The 19937-nt window shown below is 51.0% G+C and overlaps 2 protein-coding genes across 2 annotated transcripts in view; one reads left to right on the top strand and one right to left on the bottom strand.

The window, feature by feature from the left end:
* Positions 1-297: 297 nt before the first annotated feature.
* On the top strand, positions 298-15692 carry LOC120373693 (adhesion G protein-coupled receptor E5-like). Its single transcript, XM_039492441.1, has 10 exons — positions 298-343; positions 2019-2150; positions 3004-3053; positions 3474-3575; positions 3946-4117; positions 4501-4617; positions 4921-5153; positions 5430-5594; positions 9835-10032; positions 15339-15692. The coding sequence occupies exons 1-8, from the start codon at positions 337-339 to the stop codon at positions 5541-5543; spliced, it is 927 nt and encodes a 308-aa protein (XP_039348375.1). The 5' UTR covers positions 298-336; the 3' UTR covers positions 5544-5594; positions 9835-10032; positions 15339-15692.
* A 504-nt stretch (positions 15693-16196) lies between these two features.
* LOC120373432 (adhesion G protein-coupled receptor E3-like) overlaps positions 16197-19937 on the bottom strand; it is a 28281-nt gene continuing 24540 nt past the window's right edge. The window contains exons 18-19 of the mRNA XM_039491832.1: positions 17264-17346; positions 16197-16257 (exon numbers count right to left, since the gene is read on the bottom strand). Of these exons, the coding sequence (XP_039347766.1) occupies positions 16197-16257; positions 17264-17346 (144 nt within the window). The remainder of the gene's footprint in view (positions 16258-17263; positions 17347-19937) is intronic.

The following is a 19937-nucleotide window of genomic DNA, read 5'->3' as shown; positions in this document are numbered from 1 at the left end:
TAATGTAGTGCCCATCTTTAAAAAAGGGAAGAAGGAAGATCCAGGGAACTACAGGCCAGTCAGTCTCACCTCAGTCCCTGGAAAAATCATGGAACAGGTCCTCAAGGAATCAATTCTGAACCACTTAAAGGAGGGGAAAGTGATCAGGAACAGTCAGCATGGATTCACCAAGGGCAAGTCATGCCTGACTAACCTAATTGCCTTCTATGATGAGATAATCAGCTCCGTGGATGAGGGGAAAGCAGTGGATGTGCTATTTCTGGACTTTAGCAAAGCTTTTGATACAGTCTCCCACTGTATTCTTGCCAGCAAGTTAAAGAAGTATGGGCTGGATGAATGGACGGTAAGGTGGATAGAAAACTGGCTAGATGGTCGGGCTCAACGGGTAGTGATCAATGGTTCCATGTCTAGTTGGCAGCCGGTATCAAGTGGAGTGCCCCAAGGATCGGTGCTGGGGCCAGTTTTGTTCAATATCTTCATTAGCGATCTGGAGGATGGTGTGGACTGCACCCTTAGCAAGTTTGCAGATGACACTAAACTGGGAGGAGTGGTTGATACGCTGGAGGGTAGGGATAGGATACAGAGGGACCTAGACAAATTAGAGGATTGGGCCAAAAGAAATATGATGAGGTTCAACAAGGACAAGTGCAGAGTCCTGCACTTAGGACGGAAGAATCCCATGCACTGCTACAGACTAGGGACCGAATGGCTGGGCAGCAGTTCTGCAGAAAAGGACCTAGGGGTTACAGTGGACGAGAAGCTGGATATGAGTCAGCAGTGTGCCCTTGTTGCCAAGAAGGCCAACGGCATTTTGGGCTGTATAAGTAGGGGCATTGCCATCAGATTGAGGGACATGATCATTCCCCTCTATTCAGCACTGGTGAGGCCTCATTTGGAGTACTGTGTCCAGTTTTAGCCCCCACACTAGAAGAAGGATGTGGAAAAATTGGAAAGAGTCCAGCGGAGGGCAACAAAAATGATTAGGGGGCTGGAGCACATGACTTATGAGGAGACGGTGAGGGAACTAGGATTATTTAATCTGCAGAAGAGAAGGAAGAGGGGGGATTTGATAGCTGTTTTCAACTACCTGAAAGGTGGTTCCAAAGAGGATGGATCTAGACTGTTCTCAGTGATACCAGATGACAGAACAAGGAGTAATGGTCTCAAGTTGCAGTGCGGGAGGTCTAGCTTGGATATTAGGATACACTATTTCACTAGGAAGGTGGTGAAGCACTGGAATGGGTTACCTAGGGAGGTGGTGGAATCTCCATCCTTAGAGATTTTTAAGGTCAGGCTTGACAAAGCCTGGCTGGGATGATTTAGTTAGGAATTGGTCCTGCTTTGAGCAGGGGGTTGGACTAGATGACCTCCTGAGGTCCCTTCCAACCCTGAGATTCTATGATTCTATGATTGCAGCTCCCGGAGTCGCGGCTCTCCCGGGTCTTGGCCATCCGGCCAGGTCACGCTGTGATCCCCATTCTGGGGGAGCCTTTCAAAGTCAGACCCCTCTCTGCTATGCCTGCTAGCGTAACCCTTCCTCCAGGCTCCCAGCCCCCCCTCGGGGCTTCCTAGCCCCCCTCACCTCAGGCCCCCACCACTGGGCCCAGCCCTCGGGCTGTAGAGAAGCCCCACCTGTCCCCTCCCAAGTGAGCTTCCTTCTAGCTAGCACCCTGCACACAACCCAAGTCACTTCCCCTTTGCAGTTTAACTGGCTGATCGGCCCCCCCCTTAAGTCCCCTCTGTCAGGACTGGTGCAGGGAGGGGATCGCAGGATCCTGGTCTGGAAAAGGTTGGGCCCCCTTAACCTGGGGGGGAGGTGTTGCACCATAGGGATTGGGGCCCTGCACATAGCAGGGAAGAAAGGAGAATAGAATGGGGGGGGGGGTTAGATGGAGCAGACAGACTGACCGACAGACCACGCCCCCTGCAATGGGTGGGAGGTGCCTCCATGGTCCTTCGCCCCCCTTGTGCCCCCAGCTGTGCTGTGAGTGACCCCCTCCCCCGCTTTCCCCTCTCAGACATTGACGAGTGCAACAAGACCCGAGCTATCTGCGGCCCCAACGCCACGTGTATCAACACCATCGGGAGCTACCGGTGTGAGTGCCGGGCCGGCTATGTCCCCTCCACCAGGAACACGACCCTGTGCCAAGGTGGGTCCTGCCGCGGGGGGCACGGAGGAGGCACCTGGGGGGCTGGGCAGGACCTGGGGTTACACAGGCAGAGGTCTTGGCCGAGGGGGCAGGGAGCTGGGAACTGGTCTGGGATGTTGCGCCAGCCCCCTGCCCCCCATGGACGGGGTCCCTCTGGGTCTCAGCCCTAGCTGGGGAGGGCTCAGCCTCCAGGCTCTCACCTCCCCCAGCCCAGCCTGTCCGTCCACTGGGGTGTTTCCGGTTGTCTCAGAGCCACAGGCACCAGCGAGACCAGGTCTGGCTCTGGGAGCGGAGCAGGGGCCAGGCTGGGGAGGGATGAGCAGGGCAGCCAGGGGCCGGGTATCTCCCCCCCAGCAGTGCATAGCTGGATTCTTTGCCCTGGGAAGAGGCAGCAGGGGGCGCAGTCTGTGCCTAGGGGCCACTAGAGGCCATTGTGGGGCCAGCCCGGAGCTCCCTGCTGGATTCACCCCCCACCCGCAACATAGCCCAGAACCACCCACAGCTGAGGGGAGAGGGTTGAGGGGCGATATGGCTGGGATGATTCCACAGCCCCCACCCCCACCCCACTGCGGCTCAGTCCCTCTAGGACAGGGAGGGGGGACGGTTCCTTTCACAGAGACCGGCTTGTGGGCAGAGGATGGGGAGAAGGGGCTGCGCACATGTGTGGGGCTCAGTGTGTGTGTGGGGGGTCACTGCTCCCCATGCTGCGGGGAGTAAGGGGGGCTGCTGCTGCCCCCTGCTGGAGGGAATGAGTCCTGCTCTCTGTGCCTGGCTCTGGTGCATGCACCTACCTAGCCAGACCCCCACATTCCCCCCCGCCCATCTCTCACTCCTCCTCCCTTTCCATCCCCAGAGCTCACCTGCCCCCCGCTGCTAGGTGAGGACAACTCTGCCGGAGCCAAGGTGAGTGAGGCACAGACACCGGGAGGGGGGGATAGACCCCGATTCCCCTTTAGTGCCACGTTGCTTTTCACTGATCTCGCCCAACGAGGATTCTGGGGCCAAACTTGCCCCTGGGCAAAGAGCCAGTGGCCAGTCCCTGTAGCCCCTGCAGTCCAGCCACGGTCCAGGCCTTTGCCCCAGGGGTGATTCTCACCATCCAGGATCAGCAGCATCAGGCTGCGGCAACACGCTTCATCTTGCAACCACCATCCCCCACCATCCCTTGCAAACGCCGTGCACCCCCTAGGGGCCAGACGGGGCATTGCCCGTGCTTCCTCTGGTGCCTGGCTTCTGAGCGGAGGGATCCTCTCGGGCCGGGGGGATGTGGGCTGCGATTCTGTGATCTCTTTTCCTGAGCCAGGCCTGGGCCTTGTTTTTCAGAACGTCCTGGGCAGCTTCCAGGCACAGGTGGGACGTCTCTGCAAGGCGGCGCTGGAAGAGCTGAAGCAGATGAACTCTCAGAACGCTGAGGGAAAGCTGCAGGTGCCAAGCCAAAATATGGGGCCTTGCTGGTTTTTTTCCTGTTAGGGGGAGGAATCGCTGCTCCTACTATAGGGATTCAGCACCCGGAACAGGAGATAAATAAACAGCAGCCCTGCCCAGAAATTCCCATGCCTGCCACCCCAGTGGGCTCTGTGCCCAGGAAGCTGGCTCTCCTAGGTTCCTAGGCTAGACGGGACCATTGTGATCATCTAGTCTGACCTCCCAGACAGCAATGTCAATGGCCGGAGAACTTGTCTTTCCTTTCAGGGGGATTGTGGGAAGGCAGTGGAGGACTAGCAGTCTGGGAATGGGGGACGTGGCAGGGGCTCAGGCACTGTGACACCAACACCCCCCACGTTTGCTTGGCCAGGGCTTCCTGGACATTCTGGAGAAGCAGATAAATCTGGTCGGGCAGCAGAGCGAGAGTGTGGAGTGGAGACACCAGATCGCAACGGAGCTGATGGCCCTAGTGGAGAAGCTGCTGAGAATGCTGGGCCTGACTGTGCGTGATAGGATCAGCATCGCATCCCCCAACGGCACAGGTCAGCACCTGGCCACATGGTCCCAGTTGGGCTTTCATCACCTGCGGACTATGCTCCCGCCCCACTCCCCACAGTGCCCCCTGCTGGGAGATGGGAGCTCCCCCCACAGCCAGTGCTCCCGCCCCACTCCTCACAGTGCCCCCTGCTGGGAGATGGGAGCTCCCCCGCCCCAGCTGGTGCTCCTGCCCTGCTCCCCACAGCACCCCCTGCTGGGAGACAGCAGCGCTGTCCCCAGCCAGTGCTCCCCACAGCACCCCCTGCTGGGAGAGGCTGGGACTGGAGTAGCTGGGAGCTCCCCCCACAGCCAGGAAAGCACCTTGTCTAGCTACAGGCTTCCTCTCCATGTTCTCTGTTGTGAGTCCTGGCTGTCATTGTGGTTGCAGAGCTGGAGCTGGCGGTCAGGCAGGCTGGGAACCAGAGCCAAGAGACCGTGATGCTGCAGCAGAGCAAGATGCAGATGGAATTAAAGTGGGCCGGAGTCCCAGGGCAGAAAAATGAAGGTATGTGGTCATCCCCTGTGCTGGGGTGTGTATAGCGATGGGCACGGCCAGGGCAATGGGAGCAGCAGCACAGCGCCCCCTGGTGCCAGGCTGGGGTGTGAAGGGGGGCGGAGCACGGCCAGGGCATTGGGGCCGGCACCCCCAGCAGTCCAGTGCCTCCTAGTGCCAGGCTGCGGTGTGTATAGCGATGGGACAAAGCCAGGTCATGGGGGTAGCACCCCCCACAGCACAGTGCCCCTGGCACCAGTCTGCCCCAAGGCCCCTTCTGTCCCCCATTTCATCCATCTCCTCTGTATCTCACAGGCTTCACGCTGGCCGGGCTGCTGACATACCAGGGGATGAGCCCCATCCTGGACGGTGCTGGGCGGGTGGAGGTGCCCGAGTGGGATGAGATTGGCCGGACGGGGAAGTGGGCGCGGGAGCCGGGACGGCCCAGCTACCGTGTACTGTCTCCGGTGGTGTCCGCCTTCATCAGTGACCCGAACCCCCAGGCACTTGGCCTCTCTGTCAGCATCCACTTCAGCCACCCGGTGCCAGTGAGCCCCTGGGCTGGGCATGGGGGGAGGAGAGCCTGGGGCGCTGGGGGGCAGAGCCAGGGCCCATCTCTAGTAACACCCTGCACCCCAGGCGACAGGTGAATCCACCTCCCACCCAGGGACAAACTGATTCTCTGTGCCCCCAACGCAGCCCAGCCCCTCGTACTCCCCCAATCTGCCCTCTCGGGGCCTGGGGAGTCCTGCCCCCTGTGCAGCTCCAGCCAGCCCCCCACCTTGCTCCTGCCCCCCATGCACCAAGCGTCTCTCTGTCCCCAGGAGAACAAGACTGACCTGCATCTCCTCTGCGCCTACTGGGAGCCTGGCAGCAGGCGCTGGGCCACCGACGGCTGCACCCTGCAGAAGTTGAACGCCACCATCACCTACTGCTAGTGCAACCACCTGACCAGCTTCGCCGTGCTCATGGTCTTCTAAGAGCTGGAGGTAGGCGCGGCCCTCGCTGGGGCCTCGGGGCTGGGCTGGTTCTGCTCTTCCCCTCAATCCTCCCCTGTGGAGCAGGAGTCACTCCAGATTCATTCCCCACCAACAGGCGGGGCCCTGGATCTGATCAGGGGCACAAGCAGCCATCTCCAAAGGGCACAGGGAGATTCCCCAAGTAGCAGCGACCAATGTGCCTGGCCAGGAAGTTGGGTAAGGGGTGGGGCCAGGCCGTGCTCCACAACAGCTCAGGAGCCTTCTGCCCTGAAGCCCTTCCCCGCCCCCCATCAGGTGAACTTGCTGGGTGGGGTTTGGCTGTAGGGGCCAGAGCAGGGGGAGCAAGAGGGGAGTGTGGCAGTTTAATCCAGGGAGGGCGAGGGCCTGTTCTGCCCATGTTGGAGCCGGGGGGAGAAGAAAAATCAGGCCCTCACCCTCCCTGGATTCATTCCTGCTCCATTGAGAGCAGAACATCCCGGCTCCATTTGGAAAGGGCCAGGGCTGAGAATCCACCACGCCCCCGGGGAAGCTGTTCCGGGGTTAATTTACCCTCCCTGCCCATTTCCAGTGTGAGGGTCTCGTTTCCAGCCCTTTGGCTGCTAGACTGAGGAGCCCATTATCAAAGTCCCTGTAGACTGACCAAGTCACCCCTTCCCTGTCTCTCTGCTAATCCCATTGAGCTCCTGGAGACTGTCACTACAGGGCAGGTTTGCGAATCCTTTCACCATCCTCACGGTCCTTCCTATTATTAATGAAATAATCTTATTTATCATTAATGATCATTAGTACACAAGGGGACTTCAAACATTAAAGTTCAGCACCTGCTTTACCATGGTGCCAATTCAGAATTCTTTCCCACACCCCAAGCAGGAGCTCCTAAACCTCTTGGGTTCTTTTAGTAAAAGCCCGGTTTAAAGTGCCCACTTTCATTTCCTTTGACTTTGTCTCATTCCTCCAGACTTGTCCTCTCTGTTAACCCCTGGAGTGCTCTGCTAACGAGACGACGCACAACTAAAAAACACAACCCCGATTTGTTTATGTATATATTTAAATCTACACACACACACTAGATAGATAGAAACCAGCTTTTTAATACTAGCAATAGCAATCTGTTGGGTACGTTTGTTTGTTTTTTGTTTGTTTTTACTAACCACTTTAATATGGAATTTTATGTTATTTCTTTTTATTCTTTTTTTATTTCTTTTTTTCCCAATAAATCTGGGGTTTGGATTCTTCTTATTTTTAAAAGCAGCAAAGAGTCCTGTGGCACCTTATAGACTAACAGACGTATTGGAGCATGAGCTTTCATGGCATCTGAGGAAGTGGGTATTCACCCACGAAAGCTCATGCTCCAATACGTCTGTTAGTCTATAAGGTGCCACAGAACTCTTTGCTGCTTTTACAGATCCAGACTAACACGGCTACCCCTCTGATTCTTATTTTTAAAAATTCTTCTTATTTTTTCCCCCTACCTATTAAAAGAAATTAAATTAAGCAAAAGCTGCACTCATGGTCTTTAACTCGATCTGTTATTTCCAGAAGGGGAGGGGATGCAATCGATTTTATATATTTATTTTTAATTTGACCATCTCGGCCCTTTGTGGAGATTTCTAGTTTAACATAAGTACCAGGAAGGGCAGGGAGAAAATGAGGTTTTTCCAACAAGCATTGCAGCTGTCAGAGGCAGCAGTAGGAAGCCAGTAAATTAACAAATTGATAATTGCTCAAGAAACAACAGCAGAAATAAATTAAATAAATAAAAGAGGAGACTAAAGGGGGATATGATAGAGGTATATAATCATGAGTGATGTGGAGAAAGTAAATAAGGAAAAGTTATTCAGTTGTTCCCATAATACAAGAACTAGGGGCCACCAAATTAAATTAATGGGCAGTAGGTTTAAAACAAATAAAAGAAAATCAACTTGTGGAACTCCTTGCCTGAGGAGGCTGTGAAGCTAGGACTATAACAGCGTTTAAAAGGGAACTGGATAAATTCATGGAGGTTAAGTCCATTAGCGGCTATTAGCCAGGTTGGGTAAGGAATGGTGTCCCTAGCCTCTGTTTGTCAGTGGGTGGAGGTGTATGGCAGGAGAGAGATCACTTGATCATTGCCTGTTAGGTTCACTCCCTCTGGGGCACCTGGCATTGGCCACTGTCGATAGACAGGATACTGGGTTGGATGGACCTTTGGTCTGACGCAGTATGGCCATTCTTATGTTCTTGTGTTCTTATGGGGTAAACCCAGATCTGGAGCTAGGGGTAAATCCAGGCCAATGATCTGAGGGTCAAGGGAGAGCTGCACTGGGGGATGCAATCAGAGGGTGTGTGTGGTGCATGTGCTCCTGTGTATGTGGGCATGTTTCACTTTCTCCACACCACTCATGATTTTATATACCTCTATCATATCGCCCCTTAGTCTCCTCTTTTCCAAGCTGAGAGTCCCAGCCTCTTTAAGCTCTCCTCATATGGGACCCGTTCCAAACCCCTAATCATTTTAGTTGCCCTTCTCTGAACCTTTTCTCATGTCACTATACCTTTTTTGAGATGAGGAGACCACATCTGTATGCAGTATTCGAGATGTGGGCATACCATAGATTTGTATAAGGGCAATAAGATATTCTCTGTCTTATTCTCTATCCCTTTTTTAATTATTCCTAACATCCTGTTTGCTTTTTTGACCGCCTCTGCACACTGCGTGAATGTCTTCAGAGAACTATCCATGATGACTCCAAGATCTTTTTCCTGATTAGTTGTAGCTAAATTAGCCCCCACCATATTGTATGCGTAGTTGGAGTTATTTTTTTTACAATGTGCATTACTTTATATTTACCCGTATTAAATTTCATTTGCCATTTTGTTGTCCAATCACTTAGTTTTGTGAGATCTTTTTGAAGTTCTTCACAGTCTGCTTTGGTCTTAACTATCTTGAGCAGTTTAGTACCATCTGCAAACTTTGCCACCTCACTGTTTACCCCTTTCTCCAGAACATTTATGAATAAGTTGAACAGAATTGGTCCTAGGACTGACCCTTTGGAAACACCACTAGTTACCCCTCTCCATTCTGAAAATTTACCGTTTATTCCTACCCTTTGTTCCCTGTCTTTTAACCAGTTCTCAGTCCATGAGAGGATCTTCCCTCTTATCCCAAGACAACTTAATTTATGTAAGAGCCTTTGGTGAGGGCTTTCTGGAAATCTAAGTACACTATGTCCACTGGATCCCCTTGTCCACATGTTTGTTGACCCCTTCAAAGAACTATAATAGATTAGTAAGACACAATTTCCCTTTCGAGAAGCCATGTTGATTTTTGCCCAACAATTTATGTTCTTCTATGTGTCTGATAATTTTATTCTTTACTATTGTTTCAACTAATTTGCCCGGCACTGACGTTAGACTTACTGGTCTGTAACTTCCGAGATCATCTCTAGAGCCCTTTTTAAATATTGGTGTAACATTAGCTGTCTTTCAGTCATTGGGTACAGTAGCTGATTTAATGGACAGTTTACAAACCATAGTTAATAGTTTTGCAATTTCACATTTGAGTTCTTTCAGAACTGGTGAATGCCATCTGGTCCCGGTGACTTGTTACTGTTAAGTTTATCAATTAATTCCAACACCTCCTCTAGTGACACTTCAATCTGTGACAGTTCCTCAGATTTGTCACCAGCAAAAGATGGCTCAGGTTTGGGAATCTCCCTAACATCCTGCACCCTCTAGTGGTGTTTGTCTGTGTCCATGTGCACATGCCCTCTAGTGGTGTGAGTGCACGTTTGTGTTTGTCTACCCACATGCGCCCTCTAGTGTTCAGAACTGTTGTTGTTCATCAGAGGTGCTATACTGCTAACAGTTAATGGGGATTCTCCTTCAGCTCATCTGTCAGTGACCTGAGTTTCTCAGGCAGCAGGATCTGGGCTCTATCCCTGCCCTGTCAGACATTTCTGAGCAGCTGCCAGATGCAGCATAGAGAGCTTGTGACAATGTTGTTCCCTGGCATCTGTAATGGAGGGACGGGGGAGCAGGAGTGAAGAAGGAAGGACAAAGGATTCTAGTCCCAGTTAGCTTTAGGTCTCAGTGGGGCCCCAAGTCAGCCTCAATGGACCCCCTTTGTAAAGGGCTCCCCCTCTGAGACTACTTCATCCCCATTGGCTGGGAGAGGCTGTGATGCCCGATGCTCCCTGGGAACACACAGGACGTGGCACCTGAACCCCTGGACGCCTCGCTCCCAGGGAATTTCCTTTCCTGTCCCCAGGAAGCTACTCTCAGTTTCAACATCATCACCTACGTGGGACTGACCCTCGCCCTGCTGTGCCTCTTCCTCGCCATCCTCACCTTCCTCCTGTGCCGCTCCATCCGCAACGTCAGCACCTCCCTCCACCTGCAGCTCTGCCTCTGCCTCTTCCTGACCGACCTGCTCTTCCTCACCACGGTGACCCGCACTGGCAGTCGGGTACGGCCTGATTCTCCCCTGCTCTGTTCCTCCACGCGCAGCAGGGCTGGGGTGTGTGGCTTTGAACCCCTTTGTGCTCCCTGGATTCTGGGCTGTGCAAGACAGTGGGGGGATTCCCGGGGGGCTGTTTCCACCCCGTTAGGCCCCTTCACACTGGGCACAGTGCTCTGAGTGTCCCCAACCCCTGGAGTTCAGCCAGTTCTATCCCTATGAAAGCAGCAAAGAATCCTGTGGCACCTTATAGACTAACAGACGTTTTGCAGCATGAGCTTTCGTGGGTGAATACCCACTTCTTCGGATGCAAGATCACTACTCTTTATAAATCTTTTTTAAATCCTACTCTTTATAATTAAACAAAAATGATTTTATAAATAAACCCAAAGTAAGTGATTAATACCTGGGGGAGCAACCAGCTGAGCATATCTCTCTATCAGTGATACAGAGGGTGAACAATTTACGAATTTAACCTGTATAAGCTTTATACAGAATAAACCGGATGTATTTGGGGTTTGGATCCCTTTGGGAGCTGGGCGTCTGGGTGCTGGAGACAGGTAACCTGCTGAACTGTTTTTAGTTAAAGTCTGCAACTATGGGGACATGGCCATTCCAAATATTCTTCTGAGTATTTGAAATCCTCATGCTTATATTCACTTCTTTCCACTACACCCTCAAAAGTTTCCAACCTGTTTTCCAATATCTCTGTCTGTTGCCTGCCTGCCTGGGCCCGATCCTGCTTTTCTCGCTGAATCGTCCCTATCCTGGACACAAACTTGTTCCACTACCAGTTTAGCTAGGAGGGTGGGCTTCACAACTAGCCCCCACCCTTCTGGTCTTTTCCCTAAAACATTTTTACTTACAAGACTACCCGAGTCCTCCCTAGTAAGGCTTGCCACCTGGGCAAAAATACATGGCCATTGGGTAAAGGCCATTTACTTAACACATAATCCAAACCCCTTTAGGGGTCTACCCAGAGACCCACCCATTTATCTGCTGACACTTAAACAGAAAAGAAAATTACACAGAGAGCAGAGAAAATTACAGTCTAAGCCAGATTTTTCCACTTCTATTACATTGTCTGTCACAGGGGGCGGGACAGTAGGATCTCAATACAACCTCAGAGCTTCATCGCACACATGGCTTCCACCCTGAGGAATTACGAATGAGAAGTTCAGTTCCGCCCACACACCTAACGCCCAAATGAACAGAGCAGAAAAACAACAGTAACCGGTTAAACAGAATAGAACCAGAACCAGATAGTGTTTCCTTATTCTATTAGGGCTCACCTTTAACCATACAATCCTTATCATATAACACCAACAATACCAAACAAAGCAAACATAAAATAACAAGGGTAAAACAGATAGATGGTGTAAATTCTGCAGGGCTCCCCCATTATTAGTTGCTCACCAAACTGTGACAAATTTCTGTTACCAATTTATCCCTTATGTCAGGTGATCAAACTGACACTGCAGGACAGGGGGGGGGGGTGGATAGAGAAAGCACACCATATAACCAAATTTTAAAGCTTCATTAAAAATAATAAAACAACAATGGAGAGTGTTGGGAACACTCCCACATCACTCAGGAAAAATATGAATGCTCCAAGCCTTAAGCCACTTTAATACTTACACATATCCAGACTGGCCACGTCTGTGTATAATGTTCAGAGAAGGGAAATAGGTGGACGGGAGATTATCCTGTATACAGCTTGTCCAGAATTTCCAACATGCTTCTGCTCTTGGGATGGCTGTTCTTTTACACCCTGGACTCTCCTGCGGCGTCTCTTTCAGAGATTCCAGTTCAGGTCAGCTGCCTGTCCGGCTTCGGGGTTGCAAAAACTGTTGGATCTCACTGAACCGTTAAGCTTTCCAAATGCAATCTCAGTTCTGTAACTTGTATTGCCTTTGGTTTGCCTCTGTCTCTATTTTTCCACAACCAGCTGGGGCTGAAAGCAGTTTTTTTCTTTGCACTTAGCATAGTCTGTGCTGGTTCTTGACCTTGAACATAAAGCAACTTTTCCCTTCATCTCTGGGACAAGCTGAATTTCAAATTAACCCGTTCCTAGACAAATTGCTCACACTGTGTCAGAGGCTTTTCTTTGGTGATTAAAAGCTCCTCTGAGATATATGATCTTATCTAGATTGAAGATACCTTCTAATGGGCACTGTTTAGATGGATTTTTACACATGTGAAGATTCCAATTCTCTAAATACCTGCAGGTTTCAGGACCATAATGTACGTACATGTACTATGCTGGGGTACCCTTAGGGGATGAGGTAGAATTTTTAGACTGTCCTTTACCCATTTTCCACGTACACACACAGAGAGGGTGCCCTGTCCGCGCTAGCGGCTCATAAACTAAGGATCTCTCCCTACAGGACACTCACACAGGAGAGACTAACGAGGATGACCATGACTCTCCTACACCTCCCTTCAGCAAAGAGCGTCGGCTAGTCTCTGGGAGACGGCGCCGCTTACTCTGATTGCATCCAGTGAGATGATCAGACTGTCAGTAGCCCACACGGAAAGGAAGGGGGGGGAGGGAAGATGGGTTCACACATTCCTAGACCCAGGCAGCTTCCTCGCCGGACGATGCCAGGCCGAGTCAGCCCACCGTGGGTCGGATCTCCTAAAGATCCACTAGTTACCGGGCTTGCGTTAGAATACTCCTGATCATTAGCAATCACTTCACAGGGTAGTCTGGGCGTCTTCCGGTAACGAACACTCACACTGGTATACACACACACACACACACCAAGGCCATTATTTCCTATTACCACGATGCATCTTATCTTGCTGCACAGTCAATAAGTTCAGATTGGCATGAGCCCAACAGAGACAGACATTCCCACGGACAGTCCTCCTCTCAGTGCAGCTCTGGGGCATATGATGAGGGATTTTTTACAAGAGCTCTCTATACAAACAGCTTCAGAAGCTACCCATTCACTGACAAAACAGAAGTAATTGAAGGATCATGTTGTAATTAAGTGATCCTTCTGGTGGCCACCTTTCCTGGCTCTCTAACAGATACTGAGGCCAGTCTACTGTACAGAACCTTTTCAGTTTACTTTTACTCATTGGATCCAAACCAAATACCTTCCAATTTGCTAGAATGCATTCTAAGGGCGTACATCTTGCCCTACCAACCGTACCCTGTCCTTGCCCCATACCATGGGCTTGCCCTTGACCCACTATAGGACGCTCTCTCGTCTAGTGGGAATTACAACGGCTGGGCGTCCTGAGCCTCGGGCAAAAGTCCACACCACTGGACTGTTCCTACCTTATCCACAGGACCGGTTCCTCACCGTCGCCTGCAACAGCTTCTCCACTATCTGAGTGCGTTGCACCGTTGTGTCCTCCAAGGTCAGTCTGACGCGTCTCTGCCGAGGCCCCCGGTAAAGGCACCGGTGCGCTCTGGGCGTCGGCTGTGACCATCGTCCACCGGCCATTGGAGGAGTCCGGGCAAGGCACAATTTTGCCTCGAGCCCACCCAGGGACGCCAAAACTGTTGCCGGCTCAAAGAGCCTGAGGCGGAGCAACAGCAGGGTTCGTTGCCCGGTGTGCATAGCACTAATTGACACACCAGGGTGGAGAAGCAAAACCACATTTATTTGAGCCCAAATAAGGTGCCAGGGAGACATAGCAATCTCAAATCCTGCACACCCGCTCGCAGGCGGGGTCCCAGCATTTATACCCCACTTGTTTGTGTAAGCCTTTTGTTCGGTTTTCCCCCTCACCCCTCCCTTCCCAACAGCAGCTACATTAGGCATTACATTTCAGCGTGTAAGAAAAGTTCTCATCCGCATGTTTTATCTGTTGGCCTTGTCAGCTTAGGCACATGAAGCCTTCTCCCCCCTTTCCTCCCGCCTTCTCACTACTTTTGCTAGTTTCAGCGGGACTGCAGCTGTCTGCTAAAAAGCTGACTCTCACATATTCTGCTTTTAGGCTGTTAGCATGCAGGTTGGTTAAAATTCACAGCATGTAAGAACTTTGGTTCACTTCAGGCCCAAAGTTCTCCCCCGCCCCCGATCCTCTTCTCCACCCCAGACAGGTCTCACCACGATCCTCTCCCCCATCCCGGGCAGGGCCCACCACGATCCCCTCCCTCTTGGGCAGGGCCCACCACAGTTCCCTTCCCCCCCGATCCTCTCCCTCTGGGTAGGGCCCATTATGATCCCCTCCACCTCTGAGCCTCTCCCACCTGGACAGGTCTCACTACAAGACCAAGGGCCTCCCCCTCCCTCCCTGGGCCCACCACAAGGCCAAGTTCTTCCCCTCCCCTCCCCGGGTAGGGTGGTCAAGTCCAAAGCTGCCAACTTAAGCCCCTCCCTGATCTCTCACACCAGGCAGGACCCAGCACAACCCCCCCCACTGACCCCTCAGCTCTGCTTAGGGCCCAGCATTGGGCTGAGGCCCCCTGCCCCTGCACAGGGTGTTCTGCTCACAGCCTATGCACAGCGAGATTGGGAAAGGGGGAAAAAATCTTTCTGGCAGGCTGCCACGTAAACCAGAAATCTATCAATGACCCAAGTCCCTGCTGATGGCAACTGGTCGAGGGAACAGAGGCATCTCAGAGGTACAGGGATCCCCTTGGACATACTAGTCCATCGAAGCATGCCACATGAGGGCGCTAATGAAAGACTGTCTCACACTGGTCACCATAATCGTTGAGACATCTGTATGCAAAATAGGAGAACAGGTATGTACAGATCCTGGCAATTATCATCTCTAGGTCTGTGAGTTAAGGCAAGTCACCAAATGGTAATCCACGTACTCCAGGTATGGGGCAGGGGGGGGGGAGATATTCTGGTGGGGGATACTTATCTCACTTGAGTTTGTCATGTGTGAATGAAGGACTGGATGGTTCACAAGGGGCACCTATTTACAGTCTGGGATAAGCAATCTTGTAGTAGACAGGGGAATGGCTTGGTAGTGAAGCTTAGGCTCTAGAAAGTGTGTTAGGATTTTGTTCTCTATGTGTAACTGTGACGCTGGCAAACCAGATGTCAGCTCTTCCAGGGCTTTAGGCCTCAGCCGAGCACTGACAAATTCATTGCTGACAACCAGTCCCACTTGCCTGTGTGTTAGCAGGGTTAAGATGGGTACTGGACTTATGACAATGTGTTTAGTGTTTAGAATTTATGAAATGTTTGTAAGTTGCTGCATGTATTAATCCTATTTCTGTCCCTATGCCATGCTACAAAGTCATATTACATGTTTGCTTCGTAACTGTAAAATGATTGTTCTGAATAACTCACCAACCAGGGAAAAAGCTTCACCTAATGTAAAATGCTGAATCCTTACAGAAGGTGTCACCGCCTGCCCATCAGGAAGGACAATTGAATCCAAATGGGCCATTGCAGGACATCACAACACAAAGGCTTTGCTAATGATCCCATCGCACCCATGGAGAGGCTCCTGCAAAAGGGCTCGACCCATCAGCTTGAATTATGGAAGAAGGAAATAAAACTAGATGACAAGAAACTTTCTCCTCTCTCTCTCTCACTCTCTTTGCGGTTTGGAGTCTCACAGGGCTGGAGCTGGGAAACAGGAGCTGAGATCCCCTGGGTCAACCTGGGTTAGCCCTAAAAGACATTCAGTGCTGACAGGTTACTACAACTCTGTCACCTTTTGGACCCACAGAGTGTAACTCATTTGCATACGCATGCTGCCTGCTTTCACTCTCTTGTTTCATTTGCCTAGTTAATAAACTTTTAGTTAGTTTATTACAGGATTGGCAGCGAGCGTTGTCTTTGGTGTGTGATCTAAGGTCCAGCTTGCCTGGCAAGATAGACTGCAATGCCCACAGGGACTGTGACTCCACAATAAGACTGTTATAGTGCTTCAGGAATTCACTCTTCTTACTGGGTTAGTGAAAGCTAATCATAGAACAACATAGCACCAGTTTGGCGTCTCTGCCCTGAGATTGGCACTCAGGGTTGTGGGCGGCTCCAGACAGTGTGACAGTGACCATTTGTTTCCAATATTCTCACTCTCGATTATGGGAATCTCTGTTTGATGATAAACTTATTCTTGTTTTCACAACAGCAGAACCTCAGAGCGGTTAACCACACACCTCATTTGGAACCAGAAGTGCGCAATAAGGAAGCAACAGAGACCATTCCTCTGCTAATGGTTGTGAGATTGCTTCAGCAGCTACTTCCTTAGGTAGGCTGAATTGCATTGAGCCCTGGCATCTTGGCTACATCTAACTCGTGTTCAGGTCTGGGGAAGGTAAACAGAGCGTCCAAGAGTTCAGTCTGATCACCATCCAGTCTGGCTGTCTGGCTGCAGGTGTTGGCTGGGATGGGCACAACTACAGGTGTTGCGGGGAGCTGTTTTTCAGGGTCATCCTCCTCCTCTCTCAGCCTGGTTTGATGTCTGTTATAACAGAAGTTGAAGTCTTTTTTACATGGCGCTTAATGCCTATTTTGCTTCAGGTTAATGGTTAACGGAGACCAGGTACTCAGCACAATTAATATTAACAACCAGGGGGAAGGAACACAAGCCAAACTAGGGAATGATCAGGTTAAGGAATAGTTCTGTTATTACAGAAGTTAAAGTCTTTTTTACATGGTTTAAGCAAGATTTGTTTTATATATACATATAAAAACCTGTTTTTTTTGTTTTTATTTTTATTAGCATGGGGGGATCAGTGTCTCCTGTGGGATTTGCGGGATCTAAGGTTTTTATGGGTGGAAGCTGGATAAAAACGCAAGAAGCAATGCGGGAGTGGGTGGGCCTGCGTATTGTAGGGCAGGACTAAGTGGGATTAAAAAAATAGTCCCATGCAGGGCTCCCATACACATCCCAGGTCGTGCCGTCAGCAGCCTTGTCCCCAGGCCTTTCCTAGACCCAGAGGTACATGTCCAGCCCGCTGCATTTCAGCTCTGGAGTCCTGCTGACCAGCCAGCATGACCCTGGGTTGTGCAATTGGAAGATGTCACGTGCTCCCTGGGAGGAAACGATTCTGCATTTACAGTGGATTTTTGGTTCTTTTCTTCCTCTTTTTTATTTTCATTCCTGGGAAGCGAGGGGAAGGGGTGATGTGTGGGATGGGGCTGATGTGGGGGTTGGGGACACAGCCCTCCCCTCCCCAGTCCCCCCGCTGACAGGAGCACAGTGGGGTGGCTGGGGTGCACAGGGCACTGTGCAGGGTACAACCCACAGAGAGGTGTGGCAATTGGCTGTTGAGGGCCAGAGCAGCGGAGAGTGTGAGGTGCCTCCATACCTCCCCCTCTTCCACCCGGGTTGGGAGGTGAACTCTGCAGATGAACTTCTGAACCTTGGGGCTTCACTGACCAAGGACAGCAACTGTGAGTTGGGTGACTCTTGAGTTGCTGGACTTAAGACCCTGCGGGGAAAAGGACACTGCCCAACTTACCTGGGGTGGATCTTTTGCTCAAAGTTTGTGTTATGAATCCTGTTTGTGGTGTTTCCCCACATAATGCTGCATTGTTACTCTCCTTTATTGCAAGGCTTTTCCTACTCACAGACTCTGTGCTAGTGAGAGGGAAAGTATTGCCTCTTAGAGGAGCCCAGGGGGGTATGTAATTGTCCCAGGTCACTGGGTGGGGGCTCGAGACAGTTTTGCATTGTGTTATTGAAACAGAACCCCTAGATACTGAACCCGGCTCTTGTTGCTGCCAAGCCTGACAGGTAGAAGGGTTACATAACTAAAAAACAAACAGAGTGATATTCCTCAGGGGCTGCTTAAATAAAACCTACTCCCTCTTCAGGACTTTGTTGCAATCCCAGGAAGCAGGAGGTAAAATTTCAGAAGATCTGCAAGAGATCTGAACAGAGCAAGCACAGACACCACAGCCAAGTGTTACCATAGAACATTTCAAGTGTCATCGCAGACTGAGGAGCAAGGTGAAACCGTAGCTGTGCATGTGGAAGAGCTAAAAATATTAGCCGACTAACGATTGGTTGGAAATGTCCTATGTGCTGCAGGGGAGATTAGTGATACCGCAAACCAATGAGGGAATTCAAAGACGATGTCTGGCAGAAGGGGACATAACTTGGCCCAAAGCAACAGACTGAGCAACAGCAATGGGAGCAGCAGTGAAAAAACGTACAAGCTTTTCACTTAAAATGCAGGGACAATCAAAGTGACTCAGGCGCCTGAGAGGTGTTTCCGCATCAGTTTGTAAATTTAAAATGGCTGATCTCAAGCCCCGGAGGGCAGAGCTGGATGTACACCTCATGTGCCCCTAGGCACTGCATCTTCAGCGCCCCCACTGCCTACAGCTGACCTTCATGTTGCACACAGTTTTAGAGAGGTAAGGCGCCCCTAGAATGCCTGGCACCCCTAGACATGTGCCTACTATGCCTATTTGGAAATCCAGCCCCGCCCGAGGGTAGACCTCAATGGTATGTCTACACAGCATACTAACTCAGGGTTCTGACTCAGGTTTAAGACCAAGCCCCACTTCTGTCCACACAGAACTTAGTTTGACTCAGGCTTTCAGTGTCTGTGGGGTCAGAGCTGAAATCTCACTGTGATGCAAGTCAGAGCCCAAACGTTTTGTAGTGTGGATGCAGCTCAGCTCTATGTCACCAGACTCAGGTGTGGAGAGTCTGCCAACACCATCTAACAATTCCCAGGGACTGCGCTTCCCGGCCCTTCAGTTCAAAAACTTGCCACTTGCTTCCCAGCAACCTTATGTAACATGGGGATCCTGATAATGGCCTCCTTTGTAAAGGACGTTGAGACCTTCTGAGGAAATGAGCTACAGAAGAGGTAGGTAGTCTTAGGGTGCAGGTCCAACACAGGCTGGTCCGGCCCCTCTCCTCAACAAGGGGTCATCTGCTGCTCTGGAGATGAAAGGCTCTTTGTATCTCCTCAACCATAAGGCCTTGTAATGTCCTAGGGATGATTCCCCTCTGGGTTCCTGACCGGGACATCGGTTATTCCTTCTCCTGAGAATCCACCCTTAAGACTGGAGACTGGCCACTTCCCAGGGCATTGGGAGATGAGTCAGAGCTGCGGGACACCAGTGTGGTGCTGAGGTGGGCCAGCTACTGCTCCCATTTACCCGGGTGCAGGGCAGGAGTAACTCTACTGAAATCAATGGAGTTTCTCCGGATTTTTCTGTGGAATATTCCAGCTGCAGGGGGTGGTTCCAACAGGGTTCCCACACCCAGGAAAAACAGAGCCTGTTCCCTTCCCCCACCTCAATCAGCTGTTTGTAATGAACCAGAAGCTTCCTCTCCCATGCGAAGGCTGCAGTGTCTAGAGCTGGACGGGAGCAGGAAAGGGTTTCAAACATGCAAGGCGCCGCTTCCTTTCCACATTCTTCATTGTTGTGTAGGTGGCGTTGGACTGAGCTCCCCTCTGACGTGGAGTGATGAGCTGGGGGAACAGACTCCAGGAGCAGACTGTGTTTCTGGAAGCACCCTACTGTGCCTAGGAACTCAGCAGAGGGAACTGCTTTGCCAAAGTGACCCTTTTGGCGGGTGTCGGGTTACAAATCACTTAAGTAGTAGTAGAATTTTCTTTCAAGGGCAATGTCTCTGAACCATCCCTAGAAACATGAGACACCTTTAGATGGGTACATTTAAAAAGTAGGTCTTCAAAATACCCCTTGGACACTGATGCTGACTGCATTAGAAGAAGAAAGAAAAATAAATTTCACGTAAGAATTTATCTAAACATGGTCAGCATTTGCAAATTTCAACCAGGAAAAATGTTTCAGTCAAAATAGCTCTGGGCTACACAAGCAGGTTGTTGAAGGCTGCTATCAAATCCCCCCTCACTCTTCTCTTCTGAAGACTAAATAACCCCAGTTCCCTCAGCCTCTCCTCATAAGTCATGTGCCCCAGCCCCCTAATCATTTCTGTTGCCCTCTGCTGAACTTTGTCTAATTTGTCCACATCCTTTATGTAGTGGGGGGCCCAAA

The sequence above is a fragment of the Mauremys reevesii genome, linkage group 10 (assembly GCF_016161935.1).
Source record: "Mauremys reevesii isolate NIE-2019 linkage group 10, ASM1616193v1, whole genome shotgun sequence".
Classification (NCBI taxonomy): domain Eukaryota; kingdom Metazoa; phylum Chordata; order Testudines; family Geoemydidae; genus Mauremys; species Mauremys reevesii.
Note: the sequence above shows the minus strand (reverse complement) of the source record. Positions and strands in the feature narration are given on the sequence as shown.